Raw genomic sequence first — 25,327 nt, 5'->3', positions numbered from 1 at the left:
ATTATTCCTGTTTTATGCCGCTCCAAATTGTTCATTAGGAGATACAACAGAAAACATGATATGATGCAGATTTTGAACCTTTGCTGTGTTTCTTAGGCAACTGTGTGATTAATCTCATTGTCTTAGTTTTCTTGTGTAAAATAGTTTTTCTAACCTCAGTCATCATGAAAACACAGAGATTGTGAAAGCTTTCTGCAGGGAAATCTGTCATCAAAAAGCTCTTTATTACTCTCTAGCATTGTCTGTCTTTGAAATACTCTTAAAGAATTTTCGTCCTGTGACTTTCCTAACACGGTCATTAAAATTGCATACATACTGTCTTAGCTAGGTGACTATCATCATCATCATCACTGGTGCGCTGTGTTGACACTATTTAGATATTTTCAGCGCCTAATGATGTTCTAAAGGGAAGTTTATGTTCACTTTTTTCCACTATCCTTAAGTCAAATATTTTTGATTGGGTTAAAAATATACTCTCCTCATGTTTTTTACCACAATAAAAAAATAATAATTATGATGTTGGCATCTTAGGGTTAGAGTATATTACAAATCCAGGGACTTCTACTACTAGGACATAAATAAATATTTATATGTATGCAGATACCTGTATACTAATTGAGACATGACTTGTAAACATCAAGACTGGCATATTAAAATGATTAACATGTATATATGAAATATATATGTATATCCTCTACAATATTATCATGAATATCTGAGGACACATACAATTTTCACAACTCAGCCACTTCCTCAGCAGCTGACTTGAGAATAGCACGTTTGCATTTAGCCACAAGACCCGAACCCTTAGTTGATAAAGGAATGAAAAGTAAAACATGTACTGAGGGAGATAGACCTGTTTCTTTATCTCATCCTTTAGCAGCTTGAAAATGTTTCTGAGGCAAGAAAAGGTTGTGGGAATTTGGTTGCACGTGGCAGAGGATGATTTATGAAAGTTCAATTATAGTGTGACCCCATCTGTGGTATTTGCCAAGAACCAAATGTGAGTGTCTTTGGTAAAGTAGAACAAAAAAACAGCCCTGAACGCATACTGATCTTCCAAACAAAGAGCAATATAATGGGCGGCTGCCAGATACAAGTCTCCTGAAAGGGCATTATAATTAAAAATACCAGAAGAGTATTTTAAATACAATATACAAGGTCATTCCAATAAGAAGGCAACACAGGCATTGACAAAGAATGACAAGGATTCTCAGAAAGCAAGTGCTTGGAAATTACATTGCACGTGAAGTTTCACGTAGGGGCTTTAACAAATTGTGTCAGAAGAAAGGGTATAATTCATCTCCCATTCTAATTTTATTGTCATGACAGGAGGCAGGCTGCCATTCAAAGGCTCAGAGACCTGCTATTGCTTTTGCATTGTTTATACCTGCAAGAGATGGTGTATAATCGGAAGTAACATTTTGCAAGTCCCAAAACAAAGTTTCAGTCAAAGGGAAAAACTGGACAGTTTACTGACTGGCAGGTTAGGAAGGGCAGACACAGAAGAGAGAAGCAAGTGTAGAGATTCGCACTGGGAAATGTCCGTTTATATAGCCCATCTTCTACCTGAACCTGTCTTGATCCACATAGCAAATAGCTCGTGCTGTTTTGATTATCTGAGCTTGAATCAAGATGCCAGACTTCAATTCTAGCATCGTGTATTTCCTCCACAACATGGACAAATCATTTCCTCCACAGATTCACTTACCTCTCTGTAAAGTGAAGATAAGGCACACGTTTTTCCACTTTGAGTTATAACCAGGAGGTGCCTGGATAGATTCTCTTAGGTGAATAAACCTAACACAAGAAGCAACATAGACTCTAGCAGCATTTACCTATATAATCACTGAAGCAAATTCAAAAGACACACTTGGGATGTCCTGGAAGCTCATATACACAAGATACAACATAATTCCTTGACCATCATTCGCTTTGTCCATCCTGCTTCAGCCCCATTAAAAAGCAGTTTTCAAAAAGTAGGGAATTATAACCACATTTCAGTTATATGCTATAGTAATACGATTTTTTAGCACTTACCATGTTTTACCAAGCTCGGTTTTAAGCACTTTGCACGTATTACTCATTAATCTGCACAGTAACCCCATGGCTAATACTGTTTTTATCACCTTTTTATATTTAGGCAAACAGAGTGGATAAATAAATTGCCTTAGATGTACTGGTTTTCTATTGCTGTGTAACAAAATACCACAAAGTGAACAGCTTAAAACAACACACATTGGGCTTCCCTGGTGGCGCAGTGGTTAAGAATCCGCCTGCCAGTGCAGGGGACACGGGTTCGAGCCCTGGTCCGGGAAGATTCCACGTGCCACGGAGCGACTAAGCCCATGCGCCACAACTACTGAGCCTGTGCTCTAGAGCCCGTGAGCCACAACTACTGAGCCCGTGTGCCACAACTACTGAGCCTGCGCTCCCTGCTCTCCACAACTAGAGAAAGCCCACACACAGCAACGAAGACCCAATGCAGCCAAAAATAAATAAATTAAAAAAAAAAAAACCTAACTTATAAAAAAAAACACACGCATTTATTCACTTATAGTTTCTGTTGGTCAAGAGTCCAGGCCTGAATTAACAGTCCTTTGCTCAGCATCTTGCAAGGCTGCAATCATGGTGTCAGCTGGGCTACGCTGTCATCAGGAGGCTCAGCAGGGGAAGAATTACATCCAAGGTCATTTAGGTGGCTAGTAGGAATCATCTTGCAGCCGTATGATGGAGGGTGTCCCTTTTATCTGTTCTGGTTGGAGGCCACCCTCCGGTCCTGGGGGCTACCTGCCCCACCCACACTCAAGGGAGGGGATTACGCAAAGGCATGAACGACAGGAGGGAGGAACTATTGGGGGGTCACCCCAGGGTCTGTCTGCCAGTGCTTCTCAAACTTCAGTGTACATACAAATCACCTGGTGATCTTGTTAAATGCAGATTCTGGTTTAGTAAGTCTGGGAGGGGCCTGAGCGTCTGCATTTCCAACAAGCTCCCAGGTGATGCTGATGCTACTGACAGCCTGGGGACCACCAAGACCCTGTAAAGCTGAGGTAGGAACCAGCAATTTGAGCTCCTGGCCCCATGCTCTTACCCACTTCACTATACCTGCTAAATCTCCCAGGACTGGACATAAGGTTGTTGGCAACAATGGGTCTACTTTTATTTTTGCTGCGCATTTATTCTTGGAACCCTAAGGTGTTCAATGTAGTGGACATCTGATTACCTCTTTTTCGCATATGTGTGGTTTGCAGAACAAAGCTTTACCACGGGCAAGCTAACCTTTAAATCAAAAGCTTCAGACACCGGCTAGTTGGCCCTAGTGTCCTCCATCCCCTTCCTCAGCCAGGTGACAGTCTGCCCTGGCTAAGGGTGACACCCCTGGGGAGGGGATTTTGCCTGTTCCCTTTTCGGCTTGCTGAGGAGTGTTGGATAAGCGTTCCCCTAGATTCTCAACCATCACCTCCCCTCTCTAAACAAGAGAAGTTTCTTCTTAACTTGTTTTATAAATTGGGCCTCCACGGATATTTTTACTTGACCAAGTGTTACCAGAAAACTTTTTCCTTTTAAAGAAAAGGAAAGATAGTACAGGTTTTGAACACTCCTTGGTGTTTTAAGAGAATAAATATTTACTTGGAAGAAAAGACAAGGATTTAAAACATCTTACTTAACTAACTACAAATAATTCTCCCTGGACTTTGTAGTGGGGGAACCATTCTCACCAAAAGCATAAGAATGGTTGAATTAAAGTTTCTTTTTTGGTAATCTCTCCCAGACAGGAAGCTGTTATCTATCTTCTTTTTAAAATGATGCTTAGACCCTTACAACTTAAATTTAGCTCTCAGGCAGCCTCTCCTTCCTCCCTGTGGGGTACAGGTGGTGTTAAATGACAGACAGTCGTTAAACAAGATACCTCCCCACACAGCTGCCTTTGCCTCTTTGAGTAAGCTCTAATCTCTATTTAAAAAACAAAAAAAGAAATCTGAAGATAAGCCTGTCAGAGGGTTCTGAAATTAACATAACTCAGACCTCCCGCCTGTGTCCTAAAACTTAAAATAGTGAATTTCCAGCTGTCTGCCAGCTAGCTGCAAGGCTTTCAAAGTAAAGCCCCTGTTCTGAGGTTGGAGCAAGTCTGCAGTGCTTACCTTGGCGCTGGGAAAATTAAGGCAGAAGGAAATAACGGAGAGATAAAGGCCTCCTTGTAAAACTACACATTGAAAAGCTGTCACAGATGCTAACCACAGGGAAATCATCTCTTCCCATATTTATTGAGCTGGGCTAATAGCTTTACATTCCATGCCCCATTTACTCCTTATAATAATCCTGTCAAAAGCGCATTTGCACTTCCTGTTTGAACAGAGAACTCAGGCAGAGAGAAGCTAGGTGACATGCCCAAAGGTCACACAGCTAGCTGGCAATGGGGCTTAATTTGATCCAAAGTCAGCCTATATAATACAAACAGAGAAGCCTAAAAGCACAATAGGATGCCAAAGGAAAGTAGAAAAACACTCTGCAAGAAGACTGTGGTGGGCTGAATGGCGGCCCCCCAAAAGATATGTCCACATCCTAACCCCTGGAATCTGTGAATATGATATTATTTGGAAAAGGGGTCTTTGCAGATGTAATTAAGTTGAGGAACTTGAGATCATACTGGCTTATCTGGGTGGGCCCTAAATCCAATGACACGTGTCCTTACATAAGAGAAAGGCAGAGGGCAATTTGACACAGAAAGAAGAGAAACAGACACGGACACGGAGGAGAGAACCATGTAAAGACAGAGGCAGAGACTAGAGTGGTGCAGCCACCAGCCGAGGAGGCCTGGAGCCACCAGGAGCTGGGAGAGGCAAGGAAGCGTGCTCCCCTGGAGGCTTCACAGGGAGCACAGCCAGGCCACCATCTTGATTTCTGACTTCTGGACACCAGAACCGTGAGAGAATAAATTTCTGTTTTAAACCACCAAGTTTGTGGCAATTTGTGACAGCAGCCCTAGCAAAATAATACAGACTTAGACAAAGCAAATCCTTAGGTTAACAACTTGTCGAGGTCCCTGTAATTATCATGCGCACCTGAATCCCTGACTAGAGTGTAAACACTGAGACACCACCTCCTGTGTCTTGGTACCTCTTACAACCATGATACTTATCTGTAGCTCAACGAATGAATGTTGACTTGGGCCATGGAAATAATTGAAGGTCTGGCAAGCGGAACCTGTAGAGACAGCAAGCCTGGAATCATCTGGGAGCAGGCAGAGGAGGCTGTGACCAGTCAGTCCCTTCCAAAGGGCAGATCAGACTGGAATCGCCTGTGTGGCTCTTCTGCAGGACTGAGAAGAAGGACCAGGAACCCTGCCCTCATTTGGGGGGATACAGAGGAGGCCCCAGGAAATTCAGAGCAACCAAATGTTTTCAGTCTTCATCGAATCAAAACACAGTCATGGAAATGGAGACAGATTCCTATAAATTCTGAACTGGAGAACATAACAACTGGAGAAAATAAGAATAAATCTGAGGCCCTTCTATCATTCACTCTTTTGTCGTTTTATTTTTAATTTACCTTTAAAATAGATTCATTATTAAGGTATACAATGGAATTCAGGAACATCTCCCTCCCCCATCACCCGTTCATTCACTGACCAAACATTTGTTGAGGGCCTACCATGTGTGCTCCTCTCATGTTTTCCAAGTATACATTCAAATTCTTTGAGAAAAATACCAGATTTCTCTCTTCTGGTCCCACTCTTCTACCTCTAATATCTCTTCTCCAGTCTTTTTTGTCTTTGATTGGTGTCTTGCCATCTCTCCCATGAATTATTATATCTGCTTTGTGTGCTCTCTTCTTCTTCACAGAGGTCATGTTTTCTGTCTTTAAAGTTTTGGCTGAAGGTTCACATTTTTCACCTGTTCTGTGGTAGCTTTTTTCTGGTGAGTGGTCTTTGTTGGTAAGTTTATTGTTCTTTTCCACATATTTTTCTTAAAGTGTCTTTCGGTTGCTATTGTACCATTTTAAAACTTTTTTTACATCACTAAATGAGTTGAATTTTTCTGGACTAGGCATTTAAGAAAGTTCCTGTAAAGAAAGAGGATGGACCAGAGTAGCTTCCAGGTGTTTCAATCCAAAGAACTCTCTATAGCCACCTTAGAGGTCTGACTGCTTCCTGCAAATATGATGCATCCATTTAATTCTTTGTGTACCCTCACTGCTTCTGCCTCTTTAAATCAACTGCTTTTCGAATTATGGTTTTCTCAGGGTATATGCCCAGTAGAGGGATTGCTTGGTCATATGGTAGTTCTATTTTTAGTGTTTTAAGGAACCTCCAGACTGTTCTCCATCGTGGCTGTATCCATTTACATTCCCACCAACAGTGCAAGAGGGTTCCCTTTTCTCCACACCCCCTCCAGCATTTATTGTTTGTAGATTTTTTGATGATGGCCATTCTGACTGGTGTGAGATGATACCTCATTGTAGTTTTGATTTGCATTTCTCTAATGATTAGTGATGTTGAGCATCCTTTCATGTGTTTGTTGGCAATCTGTATATCTTCTTTGGAGAAATGTCTATTTAGGACTTCTGGATTGGGTTGTTTGGATAAAGAAGATGTGGCACATATATACACTGGAATATTACTCAGCCATAAAAAGAAACGAAATTGAACTATTTGTAGTGAGATGGATGGACCTAGAGTCTGTCATACAGAGTGAAGTCAGAAAGAGAAAAACAAATACCGTATGCTAACACATATATATGGAATCGAAAACAAAAAAAAATGGTTCTGATGAACCTAGGGGCAGGACAGGAATAAAGATGCAGACATAGAGAATGGACTTGAGGACACGGGGAGGGGGAAGGGGAAGCTGGGACGAAGTGAGAGAGTGGCATGGACACATATACACTACCAGATGTAAAATAGCTAGCTAGTGGGAAGCAGCTGCATCGCACAGGGAGATCAGCTCGGTCCTTTGTGACGACCTAAAGGGGTGGGATAGGGAGGGTGGGAGGAAGACGCAAGAGGGAGGGGATATGGGGATATATGTATACATAAAGCTGATCCACTTTGTTGTACAGCAGAAACTAACACAACATTGTAAAGCAAGTATACTCCAATGAAGATGTTAAAAAAAAACAAAACAAACTGCTTTTCAAAGTCGAAGTTTAGGAGGATTTTGATTGCCAGACCTGACACCAGATTTCTACACTCACTACAGCAAACATGCCATGCAGCTTTTTTACAACTTGGTGAATTGCTTCCTTTCAGAAAATGCGTTTTTGCAAAATCCTTCTGCAACCCACCCCTGCAGGCCTTCTCAGTATCCCTCTTGACTTTCTGCTACATAGATTCTAACCAATCTCAGCTAGTTTTAGCAATGATTACACATATGTCAGAGTCTGTAGATTACCTGTGTCCTACTTAACAGAAGACAGAGTCTGAGAGGTTTTTTTAAAAAAAATTGTACCTGTTGCTTTTAGATGATTTCCAGGAAAAGAGGGGAAACATCTGGTGTACAAAGCCATGTTCAATGGGCTATTTCAGCATTTTTTTCTCAAAATGACAGCCCTGCACTGAAAGGAATACTTCTAGCACAACCAAAGTTTCAGGATTTGGAATAAATTGTAACTCTGTATGTTACATTCATGCCGGCCTATGAATAAGTTGCATGAATATAATTAGGATTGGCTATTCCTTCTTGGTTTTCCAAACTTTATCTTTCTGTCAGGACTTTCTCTTTCCCTCAACACATACACATATTCACACACATACACACACACACATATGGAAGGGGATGTATACAAGATGCTATAGAAAGTTTAAATACGTTAGAACTAAAAATCTCCCTTGGGTTTGGCAATGAGGAAGTCATCTGTGCCTTGACTAAATTGAGTTTGTGGGCAGAAACCAGAATTGTGGGTTGAATGGGTTGAGAAGTGAACAGGAGGTCACAAATTAAGAAGTGAAGACTACTTTTTAAACATACCTTTTTTCCAGCTTTACTGAGATATAATTGACATATAACAATGTGTAAGTTTAAGGTGTATAATGTGTTGATGTGATACTTATATATTGCAAAATTATTACCACTATAGAGTTAGCTAACACCTCCACCGGGTCACATAAAGACACTTGGCATTAAGGAAAGGAAAGTTTTACAGGATCAGATAGAAAGTCAGGCCTAAGAAACTCTATATTTCGATCTTCTTAAGAAGCTGTTTTCGAGAGTGGTGTCACAACTTCTGAAGCCTGTCCTTCAAGGTGGGGCGCAAAGCAAGGAGGAGGAAAGGAATTTGTGTCCGACCACCGTCATCAGCAGCCCTGACTCTGGAGTCAAAGTGTCTGACTTTGATCCTGGTGTTAACTCTTGTTGGCTCTGTGACTTGGCATGACTTAGCCTCCATGATCCAAAATGATGCCCTCATCTAAATAAGAGCCCAGACCTTTCTCCTGAGCTCCAATCCCCATCTACTAGATAACTTACCCTGGAGGTCTTACAGGTATCTCCAAGTTAGTATATCCAAAACTTAATATTTGTCCAATCCCCAAGCTTAGTATTCCCTTCGTATTTTTATTTTTCGTGAATGAAACCACCATCTCCCTATCAACCCAAGACAAAGAAGCCTCTCTCCATCCCAAATGCCTTCATTTCTTTCACACGTAATATCTCATTGTGACCAACGCCTATCAATTCCACCTCTTAATTACACCTGTAGTGCTTATTCCCTCCTTTCCGACTTTACCACTACCATTTTAGAGTAGGTTTTCATCATCTCTTACCTAGATTTCTGCGCTCCTCCACCCAGCGCCCTCGCACCTGGCCTGGAACTGTAAATCCCTAGTCCAGATTCGTGAATCCGATTCCTGGGGGCGAGGCCCACGGGGGGAACTGGCGGAAAGCAGGAGCAGCCGCCCGTTGGCTAGAATTTGGCGAGGTCAGCAGGGCTCACTATTTTCTCGGTTTGGGAGGAGGGTGGGAAAGGCACTTAGGTTACCCCGCCTCCCCCTCGCTGTCACCATAGTAACGAAACAGTGGGTGGAGCCGCCTCTCCACTCTCCCACCTCCAGCGGTGGAAACAATTTTGGTCTAGTTGGTGGACTAGTAGGGGAAAGAATTGACTGGGATTTCTGCTTTAGAAGAGCCTTTATAAAGGGGGTGGGAAAGAGACAACAGAGACCTCCAAACATCCTGCCCCTGGCGGGGGTTGCCTCTGGATAAAAGAAAACAAAAATTATCTCAGCCCCTACTCTTGCCCGCTCACCATCCTTGAGCCCATTCTCCGTACTACCGACAAAATGAATTTATTAAAGTGCAATTCTGATGATGCCATTCCTCAGGTTAAAACTTTACAAGGTTTGGATAAAATCTGTATTTCTTATCAGGGCTTTAAAGTTCCTCCACTATCTGGTCTTACTTATTTACCTGACCACCTGCAAACTTCACTGCACTTCCTTCCTCGGTTTCCACTGCAGAAGGATGCAGCATTGCTCTTAAGAGGAGAACCTCTTTTGTTTAGAGAGACTTTGTGTCTCTGGAATATGCAGAGGCAATGGCGCCGGCTGGTGGGGAATGAGGAGGTTAAGACAAAGGGAGCTATAGTGCAGAAGTCCCGGGGGCAGGTGAGAGCTTGGAGATCCGTGTGGCCCAGGCAGGGTGAAGAACGGGGTAGGGGAGAGTCACAGGGAAAGCAGTCAGAGGCCTAAACGGGGAGAGTGTGGTAAGACTTTGCAGACCATTGTGAGGATTTTGGCTTTTACTCTGAGGCAAAAAACAGAGAGAAAAATTCGAGTTAAGTTTTTAAAGGATATGACTAATGTTGGGAATAGATTGGACAAGATTAAGAGTAGGGAGACCAGTTAAGGAGACGATGTAATAATCCACAAAAATGCTGATGGTGGCTTGAGCTGCCCATGGTCCAGGTGAGAAGGGGCGGGCAGGTTAATGTCAATAAAGATGGTGAGAAGTGGTCAAATTCTAGATACTTACATGCACACTCATATTTGAAAAGACTTCTAAATAGCCACTAGACTCTTTCCGTTTACACTGAGTGGAGGGGGATGTAAGTCGTTTTCTTGGGTTATTAAAAGAAAGGGGACCCCATCAGGCTGTAGTATGTAGGGAAACTCAGCTTACACTCCAGTAAGACATGCTGTTTCCTCCTCCGTACCTTGAGTCGTTAAGCCTCTCTCTGGGGCTTCCTCTCCCCAACCGCCTTCGACTGGACAGCAACCCATAATGCTCAGTTCAATCAGCACCTTCTTTTTTGAGGCCTTCCCTAACCCCAAAGATATAACTGATTCTGACCTCAGGTATGCCCCTATTCTGACCCGTATATCATAACCCAGTGACACCTGATTGCTTTCTTTCTTTCTCCATGTTCTACTGTGAGCTTCATTAGGGCAGACACTGGTCAGACTCATCTCTTTTGTCACCCGACCCCTCCATAGCCCACAGGTGGTGCTTAGTGACTACATGGGTGTACAAGACATCAGGTAGTAAGGTAAAAGTAGGTGGCACCAATGGAACCCGGAGACGGGGGTATTACAGAGCTCAGTGGTTTACAATCACTGAGGATCATATTAGGATCTTAAACCACATTAGGATCACCTGTGGAGCTTTAAAAACTACAGCTGGTGCAGAGCTGTAACACAGCCAGAGATGTATTACAATATTACAGTAGACCCAGTGGTGAAGAAGAAAAGAGAAGTCCGAGCATGGTGACTGGGCTACTATCGTTCTTTACAGTTTATGAAACACTTTCGTATACATTATTGACACTCACACCAAGTCCAGGACAAAGAAGATTTTTGCAGGAAGAAACAGGAGCAAAAATTAAATGAATTGTCTCAGCACACACAAAGCTTCTCTATGCGCACTGTTGTTTCAACCATACATCCTCCAAAATAGGAAGAAAAAGGCTTTTTTAGGTGAAATTCCATAGTTACCAAACTGTAAAGGCAAGGAGTAAAAAGTGAAGGCAAATGATAGCAAGCTTTGACTATGAGGCTAAGACATTTTAACTTTATCTGGATGATATTGGGAAGTGGTTAAAGGGTTTTAATCAGCTGAGCGAGTACATGAATTCTGAGTTTTAAGGTGAACATGGGAGATGTGTACAGATGGATTTGCATAGAGCAAAATGAGAAGCAGCAAAATGTATTAAGGAGCTATTGCACTAATTAAGTGGGCGTGATCAGCCCAAACCAGCTGTTGATTTCACTTTTCTTTCATTGAACTATAGCTTGACACCATCCTAGGTGTGTTATACTATACTATTCAAAGATCAGAGGAGTTAGGAACATGATACTTTAATGGGTATTGTCAGTTTAGGGTGTTAATGAGGTATGCTTCTAAATTGTGCAGTTTGGAGTTAATCGATTAAACATGAATTGAACCAAGTTAGTGTTAATAACATAGTGAAGACTGAACAACTGTTATTCAAAGAAGAGTGAGTTTCAGTCATGATTACAAGGTCAGTTTCTGAGACACCACTGTTCAGATTTAATTAAATATCATAAGCATTTATCTGTTTGTCTCCTGAATTAAATTAATGTGACTATAGATTGATAATGGTTTGCGTGACATTTGTTCTCTGAAATTTTCTTTGGTCTCTGGCAATGTATGTAAATTATTATTGTTAATGATGTAAAAGTTTATGTTGTATTATACATATTGAGGTTCGATGTGTTGTCTGTGGACTGAGGTCATTTATGCAGAAGGTGGCATCATTATCCTCAGTAACAGTATAAAGCACAATGTGAACAGCTTCCACGTGGTGCTCTTATCCAGTGTATTGGGCACTGTGCTAATTGCTGCACAAACAAACATCATCTCATGTAGACACACAAACAACGGGGGTGGGGGGAAAGTCATGTTATTGCCGTCAGACAAGGCAACTGAGTCTCAGAGGAGTTAACTCTTCTGGTACACAGATTCTGAAAGGAGATCCAGAATGCAAAATCAATCTGCCTGAACCCATACCTGGGCTACTGGTCATGACACTCTTGAGACCTGCATGTGGAATGTCTGCTGGAAGCCTCTAGAATCTAGAACAAGGGTTGTCAGCCCCGATGGTGTGTTAGGTTAGGATGGTGCTGGGACCCTACCCAAGACCTGTCTCCAGAGACAGTTTAGCACCAGTGGTAGTTTTTAAAGCTCCACAGGTGATCCCAATGTGATTTAAGATTCTAATGTGAGCCTCAGTGATTGGAAACCACTAAGCTCTATATTCCAGGAGGTTCCAGGAAAGCACCTGTGCTCAACTCTTTGGTTATCCCTACCAAGTAACTGAGACCTCATTTGACCTGCAACAGGCTGAGGGAAACCTTTCAAACGCTGCTTTAACGGCCTCACTATAAATGACCTTACAATGAAACACTATAAATAAGCGTTCCCTTGCAGCCACCAGGCCTTACACATCACCCCACTTGACCCTCCCACCTGAAGACGCATCCCGGCCGTGGGTTTGGTATCAGGCCTGTCCTTGATCAGACAGAATTATCTAAGCAGCTTTAATTCTCTAACTCCATGACTCAACATCCAGACATTAGTAACAATAACCACTTATCGAGCTTCCATGGGCCAGGCATGCTGTTCAGTGCTTCACATGTGTTACTCATTTGATTCTCACACTGACCCTATGAGGTAGACGCTCTGATAATACTCATCTTACAGATGAAAAAACTGAATCTTAGAGAAATTAGGTAACATGATCTAGGTCACCCTGCTAACCTGCAGAGCCTGGATTTTCACCTGGTTCTACCCGACCACCGGGTCCATGTTCTTGGTTCCTCTCAGTGCTCCAGGTCTCCACCTGCGCCCCAGCGCTTCCGCAACTCAAGAGGGAAACTCCTCCTTCTCACCACAAGTCGTCCCTTCTATCCTTTTCCAGCTAATGTCACCTCCTCACAACTGTCACTTAAATTGAAACCTCTAGACCACCCCCGATACCCATCACCCTTGGCAACTAGTGGGTCTGATGTGACCCTCAATGGCTCTCAAACCTTTCTCTCTTCTTTCAGATCCTCAATGGGTTCTTTCCAAGGTTATTTTTGTAACCCCTATAAAGAGTCTCCCTATCCTAGTCCTATCTTTTTCAAATCCAAACCCCACTTCACTGGTTTTTGATTTGATCATTTGGTGACGCAAATTTGATAAACACATTGAGGTTTAAAATTTTTTAGTGATGCAGTGAGTCCCATTTGATAAAACACTGATTCCTTAGCAAGGCGTTCTTCGTAATATAGCTGCAACTGACTTCTTCAAAGCCCTTTCCTACTGCTCTGGGGCCCCTTGTTCTTACCCCATAAACACTGTATGCTCTTCTCTAAAGCTTATAAACTGGGGGCCCACAGAATCTGGTCCAAGAACTGGGTAGGTTCACCCAGTACTATTGTGTGTGAGCGTGTGTGCGTGTGTGTGTGTGTGTGTGTGTGTGTGTGTATTAACTGTCACCATTTAAAGAATTGGGAGAGTTCAAGTAAAAATCCAGACCTCTTACTTCTCTTGTGACATTGCTTCTCCAGTTGCCCACAGTCCTCACCACCCCATATTGTGCCCCAACCCAACTCACCTCATGGGTTTAAATGACCTGCATGATCCTGTAGGCGTCTGAGGTTGTGATCTCCACGCTGGGCCATTAGAAGGTCTCTAGGTGTACCGTGCAACTTCATGCCTTCGTATCTTTGTTCACGGCGTTTCTTCAGATTAGAGCACCCTTTCTCCACCTGGTAGAGTTTTACCTTTTAAGCATCAGATAAAGGACCACCACTGCTGTGAAGTCCTTCCAATAAAATCAGTCACCTGTGCTCAATGAGCCCATAAAGCTTTATTTCTATTTCTAATGTAGTTCTCCCCAAACTATTAAGGGCAGTTGTATGCATGTCCTCTCCTGGCTAGATGGGAAGACCTTGAAAGTAGGTTCTGCTTTGTTCAACTTTACACTCTCCCCGACACTGTCTACCATCAGGCCTCACCCACTGTATTCGTTCCATGAGCACTGAGTTAAGTAAATTCATTTGAAATCAAAAGCCATTTTTTGCTGCCCGTTAAAGTCTTTTCATTCCCACTTTTCTGTGAATGAACAAGTAAAAATCGTATTCGTTTATGTAGAAAGGATCAGTGAAATTACTGTTTCACATAAGCCTTGAGCAAACGTCGGTTTCTAAAGTCTCTTTAGTAAGATTATATAGCTGGTGATGAGAGCTGGCTCCACCTGGCTTCTAAGTGTATCATGCAGAGAATTGTATAACTATAACTCCCTCCCTTCCCTAGTATTGCCCACATGATCAAATAATAACTAATATTTTTTACAAAACACTTTCACACTTATGACAAATTTCTTAGGTGGTAAATACTTCACTAATCAGGTCTGCATCTTCACCTACAGTTTCTAATCTCATGGTCTCACAGGAAACTCACATTGTAAACTACTTAGTTCACTATATCTGTCTTTGAGACTTTATTTTCATTTCTTTTACACCTTCTATTAAAGCAGAAGAATGCTGAACTCTTAAGAATCTAGATCGAGGTTGAGAAAGAAGATATAATATTTCTTATAAGATGCACAGTAGGTAGCATACAGACCTTTCTTTAGGGAAGGAATGCCCAAAGCAGACACGAGGAGGAAAAGGATTTCACACTCTCTTCTGAAGAAGCATGAGTGAAGGACCACAGTTGCCGTGGAAGCAAAATCTCAGAAGGAATGACCAGATTCTTTTAGTAGCTGCCTGTTTTTTGCCAAGACTATCTGCTGATAGCCCTAAGCCTCAGGCAGCTGACTGCAATGCCTGTTAATATGTGAAAGACTAGTAACATTTTGCTGTTTCCATTCTCTCCCTATAAGAATTGAATGTGGAACAGGTGTGGGCAGGGAAGCAGAAAAGTCCCTTGGAGAGTTATAAATTAGCCTGGTCCTGGGTTGAGTTCATGGGCATCTCTGAGGGACCCCATTCCTTTCCAAGGCATTCCAAGTAGATGAAGGGAATCTAACAGGAACCAAACAGTCTGCAATGTGTCTACATTCTAAGAAAGAATGCCAGAAATTTCAGACTCAGATTGAAATCTTTGTCATAGTTTTTTCTTGTGATCCAATTTCCTCTTAATCAAGAGGGATTTTGTCTCTGCATTGTCAGACCACAGTTAACATTATCAGCTGCTGTTGAACTCTAAAAACACATCTGACAGATTTCTAGATAGAGTGGTAAATCGTCTCCCCAATTGTCTTAATCCTGGGAGGTAAACGACCTACAGGATGGAAAACTGACATCAACATTTTTTTTTAAATAAATTTGTCTCACAATCAGAAGTACTTAAAGTTCTTACCTTTTTTATGCTCTTAGACAGCAGTTTTCAATCAGTGTGGTTAACTGCATGTCAAGATTGGAGGAAAGTATACAGTTTAAAAATCTATAGAACTGTTGTATGAAGAAAAAATTCTATTTGTCTTACTTTAAGAAATTACTCAGTGTTGAGCCCTGAGCATTTTTACCTGGTTTAGGACACTTAATAGATGGTTCTTTTCCTGTCCAAATGACCTATCTATACAGTCCTTTTTTAAAAACTATATTTCAGTCTTTGTTCTGAGAATTGAAAAAATGGTTTTTCTGCCTGAACTTGAAGTTCTGCTAAGGAAGGTTGTGTTATTAAAAACAAAACTTCGGGTAGGGGTTGCTTCTGATAGCATTCACTTATTTTGTCTTTAAATAGTCTGCTTTAACAAAATATTTGAAAAGATTTGTTGTAATAATCTCTGAAATTCAGTGTGTGTGTTGGTCTCAATTTAAAGATTTTGTAAAAAAATAATTGGACCAAAATTTTGACTATCGTCTTGCGTATTAATAGGATTTGTCTATAAAATAATTCAAACGTGGGTCTAAAACACCAGGCCCTTGTCTTCCCCCTTATCTGGGCCTCAATTTTCTCATCTGGTAAATGGAGGTTGGATGAGGTGACTTCTAAAGTCTGTATCGAATAGAGTTGAAGACAAAAGAAAAAGGCAACTTAGGACCTTTGATGAGTAGAGTGAAAAGAGGCACGTGCCTTACATCAGACATCTGGGTTTGAGTCTCAGATATTATTCGCTATAGGAAGTTATGTGTCATTGTATTCAGCTATAAAATGGGGACTAAGAGCTATATTGAAAGCTGTTGAGGTTTCAATGGAGACAAGCTTATAATGTTCCCAGCACAACTCGTGCACATATTTTATGCTCCTATAAATGGTAGGACCATATTTTAAGGTCAGGAAAAACCTAAGGCTGAACACATGATCGGATCTAGTAATTTCCACTCTGGCACTTGGAGAAGAAAGGGCGTGGTCCTATCACTGTCCTTTACCAACAGAGACGCCCTTCTGCTCTATGAAACTGGAGCTGTCAGGGTTTAAAAAAAGCACACCATCACAGGGAAGGCACTGCATCTTGGCAAGAAGCGCTTAACATAGTTTCCACCGTCACCAAATTCTCTTCCCACCCCACATCCCACTTCTATTTAAATCCCAGGCCCTCCACCGGCCCATACTCATTTTAGCCAGTGCCCAGGCTAGCAGCAGAGAAGAGAAAGGCAGCATGGCTCCGGGGGAAAAGGAAAGGGAGGAGGGGCCAGCCAAGAGTGCCCTCCGGAAGGTACGCACAGCCACCCAGGCTATCCGCTTGGCCCGAGGTTGGCAGCAGTGGGCCAATGAGAACAGCATCAGGCAGGCCCAGGAGCCCACAGGCTGGATGCCAGGAGGGACCCAGGACCCACCCCAAGCTTCTGGACCAGTGATACACCCCGCCACCCACCGGAAAGCTCAGAGTGCCCCAAAGTCTTCCTCCCCAAGGCCAGAGGGACATGGAGACGGACAAAGCTCAGAGGAAGCCACCGAGGTCTCTCAGATCAGAAGGAAAGAGGTGACCAAAACAGTTGTCAGCAAGGCTTATGAGAGAGGAGGGGATGTGGGCCACCTCAGCCACAGATACGAGAAGGATGGTGACACGCCTGAAGCTGGGCAGCCAGAGAGTGAAATGGACAGAATCCTCCGCGGCCATGGCTCCCCAACGCGGAGGAGAAAATGTGCCAACCTGGTATCTGAGCTGACCAAAGGCTGGAAAGAGATGCAGCAGAAGGAGCGGGAGGAGCCCAAGTTCAGGAGCAACAGCATAGACACAGAGGACAGCGGCTATGGAGGGGAGACGGAGGAGAGGCTGGAGCAGGATGCAGAGCGGGTGGCCGCTGCCAGAATCAAACGCCCCTTGCCCTCCCAGTAAGTGAACGCATCTTCCAACTCCTTATCCCGCCTTGAGCCCCAGGCAGCTGCGGGAATCCCAGAGAGCAGGGAAGGACTACCAAAGTCAGAGCGAGACTCTCACAGATAGGGCAGGCAGCAAGGTCTGGGGAAAGGCATGCCCCTGGGCTAAGAGGGCAGTACCAAGCTCAGTCATGGACCTTTGGGCCAAGGGCCTGCACTATTTGGTTTCTCCTTTCTGTTTTGAACACTCAAGGTTTAGCCACAACAAAGATGAAGCCACCGGAGAGGGGTATCTGCTTTGGGTAAATGTTTTAAGTCAATTCTATAATGAGTAACAAATTGGCTTATTTGTCTGCAGAGACAAGTATTTGCTGGTAGACTGAGTGGAGAAACCTTTCCCTTGTCCAAAATGTCTAAAATATTTTCAAGAGACACATCTACCCAAATAGTGCCCCTGGAACACGGATTTCTGTGAGCCTGTATACAGGTGGGAAGCTGCTGTCTGACGTGAAAGCAGGCTCTGAAGTCAGACCCAAGTTCAAATTCCAGCTCTGCCCCAACTATAGTTAACAATACTGTATTATACACTTGAAAGTTGCTAAGAGAATCTCTCTTAAATGTTCTCACCACAAAAAAAAAAAAAAAAACTGCTTATTTTTCTAAACCCATTTCCTCCTTTGTAAAACAATGGCAACAGTAACCTTTTGGAATAAATTCTGTTGTATTGGGAGGAGATGAGAACTTAGCACAGTGCCTGCACATAAGCTCACTGTATGAAAGTTATTACTCCTCATATAGATTGCATTATCTAGCAATTTTTCAAACTTTCAGAAAACTTTGTTCTGCTTATAAACAAAGATAGAAATGCTATTAAAGCTAGGTAATTAAAATATCACAATCCGAAAACAATTAAATGCACACACACACACACACACACACACACACACACTGACTCAAACTGATACTTTAGTCTGACAAGAAACTCATGTTTTGTTTCAAGACAGTAACTGCCTCCACATAACAAAGTCAGGATTTCTCACTCAACAACCACAGGATATCAGAATATAGGAAAAGTCTCAGATGTGGCGAATGCTTATAAACTGACTCCTTCTGGGAACGGTTAGATGTGTAGGTGTTTTTTTCAAGTTTTATGAAGTAATCAGAAAGTAAAGAACAAAACTGGTTACCTTATTTGACAAAAAGCTGTCACAGTTTGTGACTTTAAAGATGTTTTGAAAGAATTAGCACTATTATATTGAAAGCTTTCAAGAAAAATGAAATGGCAGACTTAGATAATCATAATTCCGTGTGCATTTAGTGTGTGCTATGGGTATTTTACGTGCTTTGTCCTTAGAACTCTCACAATGAGGTAGGTAATATCCCATTTTAGGGATGAGAGCACTGCAGCTCAGAGGGAAATTTCACTCAGCAAGTTAGTGACCTGAGATGTGTATGCCTGTCTCCAAATGCAATGCTTTGAAACCAGACGTGATGCTACTTCTCATGCAGCACCTTGAGGATGCATTCAGAGATCTAGATTTGTGCTCTACTTACATTCACATAGGCATTCATAATCAGAAATCACTATTCTACCAGACCATAGGGAACCATAGTCTAAGTTTTGGCCTTGTGAATTTGGGGGGTGTGTGTGCTACAAAACGAAACAAAAGAACAGAATAAACCCAACGGAATAAAGACTAAGGGTGGCACAATGACGATCTTCCTGTCAGCATGTTTTGAATTGGCCAGAGGTAGGGAGGTGACAGCTGGGACCAATCTCCAACGCATGTACTCTTCTTTGGCACTTGTCTAAGTATTTATTCATTTAATCCTCAAAACATTCTCATGGGGTAGGCATAATCATTATCCTCATTGGATAGATGGGAACATGAGACAAAGAAGTATTAGGGAATTTGTATAAGATTGTACAGCCCATGGGGTTTGAACCCAGGCACTCTGGATCCAGAGCCCACCCTCCTGACCACTACTCTAAACTGTCTCACCTGGAAGTGAGAACTTGCATACCGGACCCTTCTGTTGGTTCCCCCAAACAGACGTGTACATGGACACCTTCTTAGTGTGATAGAGAGACACCTTTGAATGAGAGACAGATTTGAATCATGGTTACTTTGGCAAATCCTAAGTTTCTTTGTTCTCATCTAAAAAAAATAGATGTGATAATCCATAGAGTTATTTTGGTATTAATTATGTAAAGCAACGGACCCAGGAAAGCTACTTAATAAGTTGTACTCATTATAATGCAAGGGGCCAGCCCTGGTGATCCCAACACTACGAGATGCTAGGAGATTGGCTCTCAGGGTTTGGGGAGGAGAATGGGAATGAAATCCCTTCCTTCCTTCTTTGGTTCCTTTCCCTTAGTCTTAGAATACGTAGGGTACCAGAATGTTGTACACAGCAACAGCAGCTCTGAATGTCAGCAGTAATCCTAGCTATGCTCAGGAAGCTTCAGCAGAAGCCCAATGGGACTTTTTACCTGATGGGACTCTCACATACTGCTTGAGACAGGAATGTGGCATTATTGAGGAGGCCTATGTGAAAGGGGGTTTTGTTCATTTATTTTTAATTCTAAGCACCATTCTTTCCCCATATCCACTAATAGGGAGAAAATTACGTGTCACGAATATTTAAGTAGAAAAAAAGTTTTCTTGGTGGTTAAGATGTTCTATGGATAACAGAGACAAGTCAGGTTTGGTAGAAAGTAGAAATATTCTTTACCAGTAGAGTTTTACTAACTGGGGCTTTACTATGAAAATGATTTCTATTTTGTGCTTTATTTTTTAAATATTCAGTGTTTTGATTGTATAGCTATGTGACTTGTTTGGTCCAGCTCCTTTAGACAAAGGAAATTTTACTTCCCATACAGTAATGATGCAATATTGAAATGACAATCACTCATCCATCCTCTCCTCCAAGTTCTGTTTGGCAAAAATACTAATGGTTGAGCATGACGGTGCGTTTTATAGAAAAGGGAACTGAGCGCAGAGATGTATACAAGTCATAGAGCTAGTAAGTGATGACATTGGGAAGGCTGATGCTAGAGCTTGCATTCTTAACCACTGTGTTAGACTGATTCTCTGAGGACAGAATGGACTCAAGAAATCAAATGGAGATCAAAGCATCAGCTTAATTAGTGGAATCCCAATAACTCCCAAACTGTAGTGTTTTGGTACAACTATACTGAAGATATTTGCTAGATATGAAGGGGAAAGTATGGCTTTCTAATATTTGCCCCCAATTCTCGAGCTTGGAACCCTTTCCATGGACTCTGAGGACAGTTGCCCATCTGCAAGGAGAAGCACAGGCTTGGCTCCCAAACCTGGTTGATAACAGAAAGGAGCACAGTTTTGAATTCAGTCACCCTGCTTCTGATAAATGTGACCCCGTAGATATCAATCTCCCATTAACCAAATTGACTATACTTCCTGTGGCGAAGGGCAAGCAAACCAGTGGACAGAGGAGCAGATTCTCCCCAGAACTTCCCTGAGAAGTTGGAAAGGGTGGCGGAAGTTCTTCAGTTTACTGACAGAGAAGTGTTCTAGCCTAAGATATGGATGTGGTGCCAGTCTTTGAATATCGCTTTGCTTCTATAAATGTATACGAGATTGTCTTTCTAAAGCTCAATCTAAACTATTATTCACATTTTTACTTGAAATTTAGAAAAACAGGATAAGCTGATATATTAAGTCTTACATTCATTGATCAGGAGGATACTCAGGGTATAAGACTTTCTAATCCTGATTTAAACCTGAAACTTCCATACTTTTTAAAAATTGGAAATACTAAGACAATATAGAACGTTCATAAGATAGAGAAAATTAAATACTCATTAAGATAAATTTTCTTCTAGTACTTCTTTAAAACAACCTTGTCTATTTCCTAATTCTTGCTAATAGGACCAATTCTTTTGCTTTCCTTTTCTCTTATTACTGGGAATTACAGTTTGACCATATAACAAATGGAAATTAAGATTTAGTAGGTGCTTTTTTAGATGTTTCTCTTCTTCACAGAGTTATTACCTCACCAACCCCAACCCTTATCCCAAATGACATAGTGTCAACGCTCAGGGAATTTAAGTTCCTAATTAAAATTAGAAGAAAAAATACAACATCAATGAATGAGAGACCCATATAACATACAGTTTAAACAAATTACCTCTGGATGATAATTTGAATATTTTTCTATTTTTCTGCTTCTTGTAAATTTTAAAATCAATACAGTTGATGCAAAACAACATGGGTTTGAACTGTGTGGGTCCACTTATAAGCGGATTTTTAAAATAAATGCTTGCAACAGTATTACACAATCCATGGCTGGATGAATCTATGGAGGTGGAACCATGGATACAGTATAAGTGTAGAGTTATACTCGGATTTTCAAGTGCTTGAAAGATCAGAACCCCTCCCCCACCATTGTTCCCTTGAACAACCCGATGAGGATCCTGTAGTACTGTAGTATTTACTCTAAAAAAAAATCCATGTATAAGTGGACCCGCGCAGTTCAAGCCTGTGTTGTTCAAGGGTCAACTGTAATACCAGCATGAAAGAGAATTTTGAAAAAGAAAAAAAATCATCCACTGTCATCTAGATACCAACATAATTATTTTCAATTGTGCACATGCTCTTGATTTCTTCAGCCTGGTGTGTACATTTTACATTTTACATGGTTAGAATTGTACATGGTTAGAATTTACATGGTTAGAATTTTACATGGTTAGAATTGTACCATATATACTCAAATGTGGTTTGCTCTGATGATTTTCATGAATGTCTTTTAGTGGTTATTCGCCATTCTTTTTTCATTATTGAATATTCAACTAGTACCTAAAAGAGTGTCTGGCACACAGTAGTTGTCGTAAGTACTTTAAGAGGGGATGGAAGGAATGTCAAAGTGCCCAGAAGCTCCTTAAAGGGAGGATGTATTATGTTTTGTACTATAGGACAGAACCACAGGTGGTGCTCAGGAGACGAAAAGTATGAGTTAATAAATCATGCTATTCTTTTCACTTTCTTCTGAGATGTTTCAAGTCGCTTCTCCAGCAAGATGTTCCAGCCTCAAATGAGGCTGAGCTCTGGGTTTTGCCAGGATGACCCTGGGCTTGCTATTGAAGACTATGTCTGCCATGGATTGCCATCATTCCAAGGGCACTAGGTGTTTACTCTCCTTTGATCATGAGATCAAGCAGCCCATAATCTGAGCAGTTGAACAGGGACAGTCTATGGAGATGCAGATGAAGACGAGGACCAGCAGGGTTGAGGGAAATGCATTCCACTTCAGGGCAGTGTAGCTCCTAGCACTTTTCCATACATGCATGATTTTTTTAAGTTGTGATAATTGTGTGAACAGTTTTTGTATGCTGCTTTTTCCCAGTTAACTTTGTCATGTACTTTTGTCCATGTGGTTACAAAGAATAGCAGTGTTATACTCAGCAGTGTACTCCTAGTTTGAATTCTACTGCAATAGTGAAACAATGCAGCAAGTGTAGGACACAAACCACGGGAATTAGTGAAAGGTCGCCATCTAGTGGATGTCCTTCCTCTTCGAAGAAAACAGTGCTGGCGCAAGTATGCCTGCCTCTCTATCCAGAGTGTTAGCCCCCTGCATCTGAATGACCAGACTGCAGGAAGTGAGTTTGGATAGTGAGGAAGACCCACATCTGACCCGTTACTGGGTTTTGAACAGCAAATTGTGAGAGTTCAGATAGAAGGGGCTATTGAGTTTGGGCATGCCATTCCTATAAGCAAATTCAACCCTGCTCTACATCTCCCACTTCCAATGCTTCCACACATGAAGCCACTCGGAGCTGGGGAGAAGGATGGGTGAGTCACTTGTATGGATGAGGAATACAAATTTCTGACTTTTAGGTAGTCCAAGAGTTCATGCTTTACTCATAAAGGCAAAGAGACCTAGAAAAAATTATCATCTCTTATTTGTTTGAATTGTTCATATTTCTTTTATAATGAAACAATTATAGAGTTACATTAAGATGCATATGTACAAGGAGTACAAACAGAAAGCAACCCTTGGGTGTTAAAATATCAATATTTTGATTCTTCATCCTCTCTCTCTCTTTTAGGGCAAACAGATTCACAGAGAAACTCAACTGCAAAGCCCGGCAAAAATACAGCCAAGTGGGCAACCTGACAGAAAGATGGCAACACTGGGCTGATGAACACAGACAATCTCAGAAGCTCAATCCTTTCAGTGAAGAGTTTGATTATGAGTTGGCCATGTCCACCTGCCTGCACAAAGGAGATGAAGGCTACGGCTGTCCCAAGGAAGGAACCAAAACTGCCGAAAGGGCCAAGAGAGCCAAGGAGCATGTCTACAGAGAAATCATGGACATGTGCTTCATCATCCGAACGATGGCTCACCACAGACAGGACGGCAAGATCCAGGTTACTTTTGGAGATCTCTTTGACAGATACGTTCATATTTCAGATAAAGTTGTGGGCATTCTCATGCGTGCCAGGAAGCATGGACTGGTTGACTTCGAAGGAGAGATGTTATGGCAAGGCCGGGATGACCATGTTGTGATTACTCTACTGACTGAACCTTCAACCGCACGGGCCAAACTTGACCCACTCTTGTCTTAATGCTAAATGCGGATGTAGTGAAAAGTAAAATGCAAACTGCTCTGTAATAAGTTGGTAAATATTAAACAATTTTTACATGATTGACTTTTTTGGCACTCTATTTAAGCACACACAAAGCATTTCGGAAAGCACATCGCGGACTATTCGTATACAACAGTATAAATATTTGAAATTCCATTTACCCTTTTAGGCAAAAATGTTTGACTATTCTTTGCAAAACTACTATAAATCTTTAAATAAATAATTGTATCTAAGAAAAATGCTGACTTCAGGGAAATATCAGCAAAACATATTACAATGTGTCATTGTTCAGGAAAAAAAAATTCCAGCAAGTTTGGCAAAACTAAATTTAAAATTTTCTAGGAAGCTTGACTTTGTACCATTATTTTTATCACTTAAAAAACAAGCACACGAAATAAGCACACAAATAAAAAGTGGTATTCAAATAAGATGCTGAAATTTCTCTGTGGACTTTGAATTTAATAGGTTTCCAACAGAAATTAGCCACCTTTCTCTGATGTGATTTGCACAAATCACATAAAAAGACATTGCTGGTGGTCTTAGAGCCAGCAGAGAAGGCGGTTTTGTTCACTTTCTCTATGAAAGCAGAGCAAAGGTAAGACATTTAGATTTACCTGCCTTTGCAGGACTTCTTGGGGAAGTTTTATTTTTTCTCAAAACCTTAATGAGTCATGCTGTTTGTTTGAAGTAGAAATACAGAAAATGCTACAATGAATTGGAATGTTGAGTGTAGAAGAATCTGATAGAATCATGGGTAGATGAGAAACAGACTTGAGACATTTTACGTTACTTCATGCTGTAATAAATTTTTTGAAATATCTGAAAGTCCTAAAGCAGCAATATTAGTCCTGCCAAAGTGAAAAAAGTATAGCTTAATGATGACAGACAAATTTATTTGGCACTAATCTGTTTCTTGTCAATTGTTCTCAATTAGATTTAATGTGCCTTGTATAATTTTAAAAACAAATTGAATAAAAAATGTGAGATTACAATTCTTACAGAATTCAATGGAAGTTACTAAATGATATTATAGCACTTTGGTGTTAGATACAGAAATTAATGTCAAAGCACAATACCTCAAAGTAATAGACACTCATAAATTGTTAGGCGTTAGGTTTAATATAAAGTATGGATTAAACTACCATAAGAGTTATCCTTGTTTTCATGTATGATTCTCTTTCAAACTGAAAGTTCCAAAAAGCTTCTTAAAGAAGAAAGTTTATACATTTTTGTTTCCATAATAGATTTGTTAAATTACAAATTAATGACTAATATTTCTAAATAGGATTTCATATAAGATGTATACTTTTATCACAACAGTGAAACCTATGTCAAAATTTAAAAACATGGCACAAGAATAAAAGATACTTTCTTGTATTTTATGTTCTTGTTTTTATATTACTATTTTGAAGTTATATTCCACAATACCACTTTCTGGTGTTTGAAATACAAAATTATAGAGTGCAACTAGGGTTACTT

General features: G+C 41.2%; 1 protein-coding gene across 1 annotated transcript; it reads left to right on the top strand.

Annotated features, from left to right (window-relative positions):
- Positions 1-16,551: 16,551 nt before the first annotated feature.
- Positions 16,552-23,827, top strand: ABRA (actin binding Rho activating protein). Its single transcript, XM_068525489.1, has 2 exons — positions 16,552-17,228; positions 23,308-23,827. The coding sequence occupies exons 1-2, from the start codon at positions 16,552-16,554 to the stop codon at positions 23,825-23,827; spliced, it is 1,197 nt and encodes a 398-aa protein (XP_068381590.1).
- Positions 23,828-25,327: the final 1,500 nt, after the last annotated feature.

This window comes from Eschrichtius robustus, chromosome 17 (genome assembly GCF_028021215.1).
Source record: "Eschrichtius robustus isolate mEscRob2 chromosome 17, mEscRob2.pri, whole genome shotgun sequence".
NCBI lineage: Eukaryota > Metazoa > Chordata > Mammalia > Artiodactyla > Eschrichtiidae > Eschrichtius > Eschrichtius robustus.
This window is presented reverse-complemented; position numbering and strand designations above follow the sequence as displayed.